General features: G+C 45.9%; 1 protein-coding gene across 3 annotated transcripts in view; it reads right to left on the reverse strand.

Moving 5' to 3' along the window:
• The window catches only part of lmbr1 (limb development membrane protein 1), a 325954-nt gene that overhangs the window by 34928 nt on the left and 277739 nt on the right, over positions 1-13287 (reverse strand). The window contains exon 16 of one of the 3 annotated variants that reach the window (XM_041183596.1): positions 11624-11743. The exons of the other annotated variants lie outside the window; for them this stretch is intronic. Coding sequence (XP_041039530.1) covers positions 11703-11743 — 41 coding nt within the window. The 3' untranslated portion in view covers positions 11624-11702. Of the gene's footprint in view, positions 1-11623; positions 11744-13287 lie in introns of those variants that run through there. 3 annotated transcript variants of the gene reach the window in all.

Here is a 13287-nt window from a genome sequence, read left to right on the forward strand (position 1 = left end):
TAGGCACTTTACAGCCTTCTGGACTGAATATTGAATTCAACAACTTTAGGTCTTGAGCTCCCTCCCCCATCCCCACCCCCTTTCTGCTTCCCCCTTCCTTTTGTTTTTTCCTAATAAATTATATAGATTTTTCTTTTCCCACCTATTTCCATTATTTTTAAATATTTTTAAATCTTTTATGCTCTCTCCACCCCCACTAGAGCTATACCTTGAGTGCCCTACCATCCATTCTTAATTAGCACATTCGTTTAGATAATATCACCAACTTTAACACCTATGTGTTCTTTTGTTCTATTGTTGGTGATATCTTTTGATGATCTGCTTCTATCACTGCTTGTTTGTCCCTACAACCACACCAACCCCCTCCACTTCTCTCTCTCTCTCTGTCCGCCCCCCCCCCCACAGACCTTAAACCAGCTTATATTTCAACTCTTTCTTGGACACGAACTCAAGTTCTGTCGAAGGGTCATGAGGACTCGAAACGTCAACTCTTTTCTTCTCCGCCGATGCTGCCAGACCTGCTGAGTTTTTCCAGGTAATTCTGTTTTTGTTTTGGATTTCCAGCATCTGCAGTTTTTTTGTTTTTATCTCTGTGTTTAATTGACTGCCACTGCTCAAGAAATGCCTACCTTCTTGAAAAAGTTCTGTTCTCTGCGACAAGATTTCCGTACCTCTCTTTTGCCTTGCTCACCTTCATTGCTTTCCATTTCCCTCCTGGTGTTTGACAAGGTGTTTACTAAAACCCGCTTTCACAGCCATATCTCCTTTCTCAGTGACTGTCTCCGTCTCCGACTTACCCCACGTGGATTTCAACTGAAATTCCACCCCTCATGTTTCGAACCCACCCAGGATTACAGGTGTCTCTGGGACATAAAACGTTCCTCGGACTGCTGTTCCCGTCACATTCTGAAATCCATACTCAGTGCCATGCGCCGCCATATGAACACACTCGACCTCTCCCTCCAGCAGCACCGCCGTACCCTTTTTCAAAGCTGCGCGTGCCCCCAATTTCATTTTATTCTTCGGCTCATCCGACGCCTCAACAAGAAACTTTTTCTCTTTCTCTCAAGTGCTAAGGAATGCAAGCTCCAACAACTCATCGACACCAACACCCATCTAGAACCCTCCACCCCTGCCTGCCCCTCCGTCCCCACCCCATCTTCCAATCCCAGCCCCAGCCGTGTATTCACTATACCCCCTGACCTTCCCCTCTCCGATGCTGAACGTTCAGTGCTCAGCAAAGGACTTAGTTTCATACCCTTACGCCCTCACCTCAATGAATTTCGGGCTCGGCATGATGCTGAACTCTTCTTCTGCCGTCTTCGCCTCCGGCCTCACTTCTTTGGGCAGGAGTCCTCTCCCCATTCAACGGATCCTTTCACCCACCTCCAATATTCTCCCTCCACCTGGACCCCTCCCTCTGGATTCTTACCTTCTCTTGATCTTTTCACTGAGAACTGTCGGCGCTACATTAGTCGTCTCAATTTCTCTGCTCCTCTCACCCATTCTAACCTGTCTCTCTCTGAACTTACTACACTCCGTTCTCTCAGGTCCAACCCTGACATTGTCAGCAAACCCGCTGACAAGGGTGGTGCTGTTGTTGTCTGGCGCACTGACCTCTACCTCGCGGAGACTGAGCATCAATTCGCAGACACTTCCTCCTACCTATCCCTGGACCATGACCCCACCACTGAACATAAAGCCATTGTTTCCAGGACTGTCACTGACCTCATCTCCTCTGGGGATCTCCCTCCCACAGCTTCCAACCTGATAGTCGCCCAACCTCGGACGGCCCGCTTCTATCTCCTACCCAAAATCCACAAACAGAACTGCCCCGGTAGACTGATCGTCTCAGCTTGCTCCTGCCCCACAGAACTCATTTCTCATTATCTTGACTCCCTTCTCTCTCCCCTTGTCCAGTCCCTTCCCACCTACATCCGTGATTCCTCTGACACCTTACGTCACATCAACAATTTCCAGTTCCCTGGCCCCAACCGCTTCCTCTTCACCATGGACGTCCAATTCCTCTACACCTCTATCCCCCACCAGGATGGTCTGAGGGCCCTTAGCATCTTCCTCGAACAGAGGCCCGAACAATCCCCATCTACCACTACTCTCCTCCGTCTGGCTGAACTTGTTCTCACGCTGAACAATTTCTCCTTCAACTCCTCTCACTTCCTCCAAATAAAAGGTGTGGCTATGGGTACCCGCATGGGCCCCAGCTATGCCTGTCTCTTTATGGGGTATGTGGAACATTCCTTGTTCCAGTCCTACTCCGGCCCCCTTCCACAACTCTTTCTCCGGTACATCGATGATTACTTCGGTGCTGCTTCGTGCTCTCGTCGGGACTTGGAAAAATTTATTAATTTTGCTTCCAATCTCCACCCCTCCATCATTTTCACGTGGTCCATCTCTGACACTTCCCTTCCCTTCCTTGACCTATCTGTCTCAATCTCTGGTGATAGACTGTCCACCAATATCCATTACAAACCCACCAACTCCCACAGCTACCTCGACTACAGCTCCTCACACCCCGCTTCCTGTAAGGACTCCATCCCATTCTCTCAGTTCCTTCGCTTCCGTCGCATCTGTTCCGATGATGCTACCTTCAAAAACAGTTCCTCTGACATGTCCTCCTTCTTCCTTAACCGAGGTTTTCCACCCACGGTCGTTGACAGGGCCCTCAACCGTGTCCGGCCCATCTCCCGCGCATCCGCCCTCACGCCTTCTCCTCCCTCCCAGAAACATGATTGGGTCCCTCTTGTCCTCACTTATCACCCTACCAGCCTCCGCATTCAAAGGATCATCCTCCACCATTTCCGCCAACTCCAGCACGTGTTCCACCAAACACATCTTCCCTTCACACCCACTATCGGCATTCCGTAGGGATCGCTCCCTCTGGGACACCCTGGTCCACTCCTCCATCACCCCCTACTCCTCAACCCCCTCCTATGGCACCACCCCATGCCCACGCAAAAGATGCAACACCTGCCCCTTCACTTCCTCTCTCCTCACCGTCCAAGGGCCCAAACACTCCTTTCAAGTGAAGCAGCATTTCACTTGTATTTCCCCAAACTTAGTCTACTGCATTCGTTGCTCCCAATGCGGTCTCCCCTACATTGGAGAGACCAAACGTAAACTGGGCGACCGCTTTGCAGAACACCTACGGTCTGTCCGCAAGAATGACCCAAACCTCCCTGTCGCTTGCCATTTTAACACTCCACCCTGCTCTCTTGCCCACATGTCTGTCCTTGGCTTGCTGCATTGTTCCAGTGAAGCCCAACGCAAACTGGAGGAACAACACCTCATCTTCCGACTAGGCACTTTACAGCCTTCTGGACTGAATATTGAATTCAACAACTTTAGGTCTTGAGCTCCCTCCCCCATCCCCACCCCCTTTCTGCTTCCCCCTTCCTTTTGTTTTTTTCTAATAAATTATATAGATTTTTCTTTTCCCACCTATTTCCATTATTTTTAAATATTTTTAAATCTTTTATGCTCTCTCCACCCCCACTAGAGCTATACCTTGAGTGCCCTACCATCCATTCTTAATTAGCACATTCGTTTAGATAATATCACCAACTTTAACACCTATGTGTTCTTTTGTTCTATTGTTGGTGATATCTTTTGATGATCTGCTTCTATCACTGCTTGTTTGTCCCTACAACCACACCAACCCCCTCCACTTCTCTCTCTCTCTCTCTCTCTCTCTCTCCGCCGCCCCCCCCCACAGACCTTAAACCAGCTTATATTTCAACTCTTTCTTGGACTCGAACTCAAGTTCTGTCGAAGGGTCATGAGGACTCGAAACGTCAACTCTTTTCTTCTCCGCCGATGCTGCCAGATCTGCTGAGTTTTTCCAGGTAATTCTGTTTTTGTTTAGGAATTTTAACTCTCTGCCTTCAGCTTCCAAGCCATTCTTTGGAGCTTGTCCCTGATGATTTTCCTCTGCATGTCTGCTTCTTGAGCTTTTCTTCATGTCAGAATGCTTCTATGAATTTTTCTTTAGTCTTGCAGCACTTTAGTTTTTCTCTGCATTTTTTATGAGGTTGTGGGATTTTCCATTCGCTGCCACCATGTAGTAGGGTGTTGGATACCATCCGTTACGTCTCAAAAAGCCTTTGTAGTCTTGGATCTATCCAACAATAGACTGACTCCTAGATACTGGTCATGTCTTCTCTTACTTCAGTGTACTTAGCGGTATTGTACTCAGTCCTACGTTTACCCTATAATGTGCCAGTACACTACCGAGTCACTCTTGGTGCTGGACATTGAAGTCTCCCACCCAAAGCATATTCTGTGCCCTTGCCACTGTCAGTGCTTCATAAGCTGAGGGGATGGGGTTAGGGTTAGGGGCATAGGCAGTAGGGGTAACCAACAGGAGGCTTCCTTGCATATGTTTGGTCCTTTTGTTTCATTCCTTTTTTTAGACTTCGTAGGGATTTGATACAACTGAGTGGCTTGCTAGGCCATCTCAGATGGCATTAAGAGTCAACCGTATTGCTGTGTATCTGGACTCACATGTGGGTCAGACCAGGTAAGGATGGCAGGTTTTCTTCCCTAAAGGACTTTAGTGAATCTAATGGGTTTTTAATGACAATCAACAATGGTTTCTTGCTCACTATAAATGAGGTTTTAATTCCAGATTAGTTAATAATTAATAATTCAAATTCCACCAGCTGCCCTGGTGAGATTTGAGCCTATGTACCCAAAGCATTAACCTGAGCCTCTGGGGTCCAGTGACATTACTACTATACATTCAACAGAGCGCACGCCTCTGCCACTCTGCGTTAACTCAATGTTATTACAATTAAGCAGCTCTTCCCTGAGGCTTTTCCTTGCCTGGTTGATGTTCTTTCAGCTTTGCAGTTACAAAATAAATCTTTTTTTTTAATCAAGAGCTAACTGAGGCAGCTTTAGGCCAATCTACATACACCAACCTGCTCTGAAAACTTTGCTCACATTTTGACAGCTGTAACAAATTCCACCACAGTTGCTGAGACAATCCATAACATTCTTAAATAAAAGTCAATCTATTCCATTTCCCAATGATAATGGTTATTTTAAAAAATTCCAACATCTGGATCCCAATTCACATCTTGGCTAAAAAAAAATCTTCCTTGGTAAATACCCTATCTGAGATGTATGGTTTCCAGTCAGACTAACAAACAGGGGAGAAAACATTACTTCTGCTCATCTTCAGTGGCGGAGGTAACAACAATTAATCCTGGTAGCTGCTGTAATGAAGCAGTAGTCTAATAAGCAATTTTAAACCCAGACGTCAAAATAAAACAAGGAGTTAAAGGAAATGCTCTGAAGATGTTACATTAAAAATGATCACTGAACCCAAATAGCACAAATGAAATAAATGAATTAAAAGAAAAATGCCAAAAGATATCCTTGAAAGCTTGCATGCCTATTTGCTGATCCTTTTTTTGGATCTACTGAAAGACTCAAGCAAATGCTTAATTTGAAGAATTTTTTCTTAGTCTTAGCAGCAAATGGCAGAGACAAAGAATGGAGGTCAAAGTTGAAAAGAAGGTTATCAAGTGCTACAAACTGGAGATCACATGATTGTATGGTGAATGAAAATGTTTCAATAGAACAATACATGATTTATGATCAAATATTTATATCTTGTCAAGGCATCTTGGAAAGTCATGACATATTGGAAAATGATATCAATGAATTATGGCAGTAGAGGAATTTGAATGCACTAGAAAAAAAATGACATGATGGCGTGATATTCAAACTTTTGAGTGGATAAGGGCGGGGGGAAGTTGGATATCCTTCTGGCATTTGACCCCACTCTTAAATATACAATGTGGTTCAAAACACTTTCATTTTTAAATTAAGTATACAATGCACTTAATCCACAGCTGTATGACATAATAAATGTACGACAGCAGAATAAATGTTCTTATACATTTGTATAACAAAAATCCTAATACAGAATTAAACTACTACTGCAAAATTTTACAGGTTAATGAAAAGGGTCATTAAAATAAATCAGCGTTCAATATACTTCTGCTGTAAACAACATGTTGCTTCTTCCTAGATAGATTTACTTCATAAAAGAAAAAAATGCTTGGAAATATTTGATTAATTCCATAATCGGATGCTCCCAGTTGGTAAGACATGCTTGAAGAGAGCACAGGTCAAAAATAAGGTTATAACAATGTATCCATCATTTCCCTCCCTATCATGCTTCGTCTAAGCACAACTCCCTGCTGGGAGTGCAGTCCTTATTTCCTAATTATATCAGTCAAGAACAGATGCCACTAGAGAAGTAAATGGGAAAATTTGATAAGCCGAAGGGCCATAAAACAAACACATGGGGCTCCAATATACTTTGATGAGTTCAGTGGAAGATAATAAAAATGAATTTACAAATGAAAGACTAAATGTCAAGAAAAGCCCTGCCATGTCATTTCTGTTACTAATTACTACATTACAGAGTAAATAGCATTTCTAGAATGGCAGTCAGAATGCTGCTGCAGTGTAATGAATATTGAAACCATGAACATGACATGAATAGACTAAAATGAGCTAATGAAGGTTCCATTTGGCATTGGTATGTAAAAATAGCCCGCTTGTATATTTTTTCAACATACAGCATCATTTTGATGGTGACACCCATCCAGAACCAATGAGGAATAAGCTGTTCACTACGCCTCTTTCCTTCCCTTTCTACTCTTTATTTTCCACCGATCATGTCCTTTGTTTTTAATTCCAGTGGGCCATTCAGTTTATCAAATTGAAATGTAGGACAGATTCGATCAGAACTGATCTGTACCTCAACTCCATTTACCTGCCCTTGCTCCATATCACTATTTCACTCGAAAAATCGCTAACTTTTTTTTATATAGAAAACTGGTCTGCCTGTTGAGCACAAAAACGGCACAGAAAGAGGGACGGAGTTGCTTCTAGCCAACATAATTAATAGATTAACTTGTTATTCATCTTCTATGTTGCTTTTGGAATATTATTGAATGTACTTACCTGCATAATAACCGACTGCACTTGATAATTTTTGGCTGTGAACTTTGAGTTGTCCAGAAGACATGAGGTGCTTTATAAATGCAAATTTCTATGCCAAAACTATTAAAACTTGCTGGCAATTCTAATTATTAATGAGAAGTATTCAAGGGGAGAATTTTCCCCATGTTGGGCGGGTTCAGACTCAATCGCCGCCCGTGATCAGGTCTGCTTCGCCATTTTACGCGGACAGGCCAATTAAGGCCCACCCAGAGTATTTCTCGACTCCCAAGGATAGTGGGAGTGGGCGGGTGGCAGGTCGAATGGCGATGCGTTTAAATAAAGACCTGCAGCCTTTGCAAGGCTGCTCACAATAGCCTGCAGAAGGGCTCACCAGGGGGCTTCTGGTGAGCAGGTAAGTCCAGAGGGTAGGCAAACGGAACAGGCCAGGCCGGAAGGTAGGGCAGCGGGGCAGTGTGCCCCTTGGTTTTCAGATGAGTGCCTAGCTGCCCTCATGTAAGGGGTGGCAGCACGGTGGGTGGCAGCACGGCGGGAGGTCCTGCTTCCGAGGGACGGGAGGCAGAGGCCTCCCTATCTGACCAAATGTGCACAGCAAGAGGTGGCCAAGAATATGAGCTCCCATGATGTGGTGCGACACATATGGGTCCAGTGCCGCAAAAGATTCAACAACCTCCTGCGCTCGGGAAGGGTGAGTACCATATTGGCTGAGGTCGCTTAATGCAGCCATCAGCCTTTCCCCCAAAACACCACCACCCCCCATAACCCCACCAACTCTGAGTGCAGTTACAGCATTGAATCCTTCATGGCATGTTTCCCTTGCTGGGTGGGCCAACAGATATTGCCCATGCCTAGTTGATCCTGAGGGAGTTGTACTGAGATGGGTTCTGCACCCACAGCATATGTGACACTGACATCGAGAGTATAGAATCGGTGTGGGGGGGGGGGGGGGGGTTGGTGGCGTCAGCCCTGGCTTCTTTGTGTGAGTGTGCGGCAGTTGCGGGGTAACGAAGAACTGGAACCCTGCAATGTTCCACTCTAGTTGGGTTGGCAGGGATACAATGGGAATCAAGGTGCATGCTAAACAATGCTCTTCTCTCCCTTTCAGGAGAAGACTGCACACAATTCTATCGAGCGGATGCCCAGGTCCACCGGTGGTGGTGAGGCGGGGGTGCCATGGGGAGATATGTTTGCTGAGCACTGAGGTCACCATGTGTGTCTCAGCAGCCATGGCACTGCTAAGTGCTCAGGTGATTGAAGTTTGCAGCATGGGTTGACCATTGGTTCTGGAAGGATTATGATCGGTGGGGGGCAGGCATGCAAATTGACATTGTCTCCATTTTAACTAATCAAATGTCCTTGTTCTTCCTTTCAGCATCACCGGAGCAGGACTGGGAGGAGGAGGCAGAGGGGCCACCGCTCATACCTGAGGGCACAGAACTTATCGACTCACCAGCGTCACACCATCTTTGACAGGCAGGCACCAACGCAGAAACTAGCACCTCGGTGGGAATTAGATCTTCAACTAATGTCCCGGGGCACAGTAGTGAAGGTATTTCACACTCGCTTGAGGTGCGGGCAGAGACAAGGCGCCGGCAGTTGGAGGACTGCTGGGGACCAGGCACATGCTCGGTTGGTGGCTGATGATCTGCCTCTGGAGTCATCCGTGAGGCAGCAAATGCTGGAAGTGCAGGGTATGCGGAAGGATCTAGTGGAGATACATGAGTCAATGCATGGCATGGTGCCCGTGCTGGAGGAGTCCACATGGGGCATTACCGTTGCAATGAGCCTCATGGCCGCGCGCCATGCTTCCTCCATGGAGAGTGTGGCGACTCTCATGGAGAGGCTCCTTCAGGAGAACTATCAGGGCCTCCAGGGGTTGCGCTCAGACCTGCAAGCCCTCACAGCGGCATTGACCTCAGCTGGTCAGTGCCAGTGTGGGAGATGGTTTGGGCACCAAGTATCCCAGCTCTGTGCTGATCCATCTACGATGGGCAGGGAGGTTCGAAGCAACCTCATGCCAGCGCAGCAGTTGCCTGTCATCTCTGTGGGCTCCTCTCAGCTTCTCCACCCCTCTGCTAGTACTGTATCATCCGATGAGGCTGCGGCGACTGGGGAGATGCCAGCTGTGGAACTGGCTGCTCCCTCCCAGGCAGGATGGCTGCCAAGATCATCGTGGCCAACAGGACAGCACAGTGAGCAGGCTGTCTCAGATGCTAGTGCCAGCGAGGGGAAAGCACCTAGACGTAGCACTTGTAAGCATAAATTTAAGGCACATTGGCCACACCACAGGTTTCTCACTGATGCTTTTATGTTACTCTACTATTAGTTCATTAAGACTTGGTGTGATGTGCCACACTTTTTTTTGGTTTCTGAAGTTCATTTTGTAATCTCATTAAATTTTGATATGCAAGCATGGCTTAGGGTGATTCCTTACTTCTGCAGGTGGACGGGAACCTGCTATGAGTGAGTTGTTTGACATTGAGCTTTATTGACAAGGGCCCTAGTTAATGTTCCTATCCAGGCAGATTTAGCACACAGTTATCGAGTATGGAGCCTGCAGCCCAGGCGTGTGTTTGAGCTCCATCTGTGGTGGGCTAGCTGAAGGCTCTTTGGATTAAAGCCTCCCGGGGTGTCCCTGCCTCCTTGGCCTGGATCAGTGTCTAGCCCCTCAGCATTCTCCTGTGTGTGCTCATCCTCGGACTCACTGCTGGACTCATCATGTGCAGCTGGAGCAACTGAGTCTACATCTTCTTCGTCCACTGAATCACCCCTTTCCAGCACAAGATTGTGGAGAGCGCAGTATGCAACCACTGTCAGTGATACATGATCTGGGGGGTGTTGGAGTTCGCCCCCTGAACGGTCCTGGCATCAGAAGTGCATCTTGAAAAGACCGATGATTCTCTCCACCACAGCCCTTGTGGAGGCATGGCTCCTATTGTGCCGCTGCTCAGCCTCTGTTCTTGGAAAAACCTCATGAGCCACCTTTTGAGGGGATAGCCCTGTTCACTCAGCAGCCATCCATCCAGCTGGGCTGAAGCACTGAAGAAGCTCGGCACCTGGGAATGTCTGAGTAAGTGTCGTGGAAGCTGCCTGGATACCTTGCACAGACTTGCAGAATCTGCATCTTGTAATCACACACTATTTGCATGTTCAAGGAGTGGAATTTCTTCCTGTTGACGAAAGCAGCAGGCTCACCCGCTGGCGCTTTATTGGCCACACGTGTGCAGTCGATTGCATCCTGGATGCGGTGAAAGCCAGCGATTGCTGCGAAGCCTCTGGCTCGCTCTTTCTGGCTGGCCTCATCCCAGCGGTAGTGAATGAAAGTCAATGTACGCCTGAACAGAGCATCTGTCACCTGCTTGACGCAAGTGTGGACAGCTGACTGGGAGACTCTGCAAAGATCAGCCACCGACCCCTGGAAAGAGCCGGAGGCATAGAAGTTGAGGGCAGCTGTGACCTTCAGCTGTGACCTTCAGCATGGGCATGGGGTACCCACCCACACAGTTCGCGCAGATCTCAGGGCCTAACATCTGTCGCCCTTGGGAGGTAGCTGCTTTGCTGCCTGTATACCCTGGCAGCAGGATAGTGGTGATTTCTGCGGCCCCTTCTACCTTGGACATCCTGTTGGCACTTTGCCCTCTCCTCCCAAGGTGACTCCCCTGGAGGCTGAAAGTGGACTCCTGGCCTCCTCCCCCTTCTGGCCCTCCCTTTCTCCTCAGAAGAGATGCCTCCAGTGGATAGCACAACTCCCATTCCCGGGCTAAGGGAAGGCTTTCTGAAACTTGCAAGCCCAAAAAATGATCTTTACTCTAGAGTCCTGGCCTGAAGGTTGTTACTCCTGTCCAAGCAGCTGGTACGAGTTTTGAAGTATTCCTGCTCACGCAGGTAAGTAGCAGTAACTTTCACAATTAAATATCTAACAGATACGACTTGTGACCCCACTCATGCCTCTTATCCCGCCCGTGGGTGAGGTTTATACAAATGTCTCCTACCCACCTGCCTGTTGTGCCTGTGCGACGTTCTGAAGAGCGCATGGGCCCCGAAAAGTTGCAGACAATTGCTGCCTCAAGGGCCTTAAGTACCTGATTAATTAGGCTCGCATCTGAGAACATCGCGTGCCCGCCCACCTAAATATCACGATGGTATGCAGTGACACCTGATGTCACCACTCGTCATTTTACAGGTCAGCGTGCGGGGGTGGGCACTTCCCTTTGAATAATGTTTGATAAGTTTTTATTCGTAACAGTCTCCAGCAGTTTAAATAGCGTAAATTTTTGAACATTCTTTTCTGGGTGGGCCATGGAAAGCAAATTTGCTCAGTCATGAGGATGATGATGTTTTTAACCTTTCATTAGAAAGCTAAGGCAACATACTATGGTGACTACTTTTTCTAAAATTGGAATAATTAAACAACCACTTGTTTGCAAGATGCCTTTCTTGTAAATTGTATTTACTAATGTGCATTTCTTCCTAAATTTAGGCAATTCAAGCAGTTATAAATACACCACCCTAATTGAAAGCCAAACTTTACTTGAAGGTTCTATAAGTAAAATATAGATCTTAGACAAATTGTATTTTAAGTAAATTGGCAACCAATCTTCTTTATCACAAAATGATTTAATACACAATACAAACTAGAGAGCTATTACAAAAAGTGCATAGAGATTACTTTGCCAGACTATGAGTTAAGATCCAAGTATACGTCAGAAGTTCAGCTTTGTCATGAGGCAGTACGAGTATGCAACTGTATGAAAATCATCAATGGATGATGACCAAAAAAAAACAAAAAGAGAGAAAATAAACTTTGAGGGTAAACTACCAAGTAATATAAAAACAGACAATAAGAGCTTCTTTAAATATATAAAAAGGAAGAGAGAGGCTAAAATAAACATAGGCCCATTAGAGAATGAGGCTTGGCAAGTAATAATGGGGAACCAGGAAATAGCAAAGGAGTTGAATAAATACTTTGCATCGGTCTTCATGGTAGAATACACTAATCGCATTCCAAAAATACTAAATAATCAAAGGGCATATGTGGAGGGTGAGTTGGCCGGTGGGGGTGGGGGGGGGGGGGGTGGTGTGGAATAAGTACAATAACTATCAATAGAGAAAAAGTACCAGGGAAACTAATGGGGGTAAAGGCCAATAAGTCCACTGGACCTGATGGGTTGTCTCCTAGGATATTAAAGGAAGTAACTACAGAGATTGTGGAAGCACTGGTAGTAATCTTCCAAGAATCCTTAGGTTCTGGAAAAGTCCCAGAGGATTGGAAAACTGCCAAATGTAACACCCTTATTCAAAAAGGGAGGGAGACAAAAAAACAGGTAACTATAGTTAGCTTAACATCTGTCACTGGGAAATTGTTAGAGTCTATTATAAAGGATGTAATAGCAGAGCATTTAGAAATACCTAATCTAATCAAGCAGAGTCAGCATGACTTCATGAAAGGGAAATCATGCCTGACAAATTTATTAGAATTCTTTGAGGAGGTCACAAGCAGAATAGATAAAGGGGAACCAGTAGATGTAATATATTTGGATTTCCAAAAGGTGTTCGAAAAGGTACCACACGTAAGACTACTTAAGTTAAGAGCCCATGGTGTTGCAGGTAGTATATTAGCATGGCTAGAGTATTAGCTAACTAATAGAAGACAGAGAGTTGGGATAAGGGGGCATATTTTCAGGATGGCAACCTGTAGCTAGTGGAGTGCCACAGGGATCAGTGCTGGGGCCTCAATTATTTACAATATATATTAATGACTTGGATCAGGGAACTGCATGTACTATTGCCAAATTTATAGATGATACAAGGCAAGTGATGAGGGTGACACAAAGAGTCTACAAAGGGATATAGACAGGTTAAGTGAGTGGGCAAAACTTGGCAGGAGTATAATGTGGGAAAATGTGAGGTTATGCACATTGGCAGGAAGAATTGAAGAGCTGAATATTATTTAAATGGAGAAAGACTGCAGAAAGTTGCAGCACAGAGGGATTTGGGGGTCCTTGTGCATGAATCATAAAAAGCTAGCATACAAGTTCAACAGGTAATAGGGAATAGAAACAAAACTCATATCAACCCCAACCACATCTCATCAGCCAAATATTCTGCCTCTCATATGTTGAAAGGTGACTAACAAAGAAAAGCTAGTTACATGCTGATGGGTTATGTGGTTTTCCCAGTGATTTATTCCCCTGACCAAGGCCAGTAATAAAAGATCAAATTTGTCATTCATCTCATTGTGCTTTGTGGGATTCTATGTGTGCCAGGTTGATGCCACTTTCATCTACA

Source organism: Carcharodon carcharias, chromosome 3 (assembly GCF_017639515.1).
Source record: "Carcharodon carcharias isolate sCarCar2 chromosome 3, sCarCar2.pri, whole genome shotgun sequence".
NCBI lineage: Eukaryota > Metazoa > Chordata > Chondrichthyes > Lamniformes > Lamnidae > Carcharodon > Carcharodon carcharias.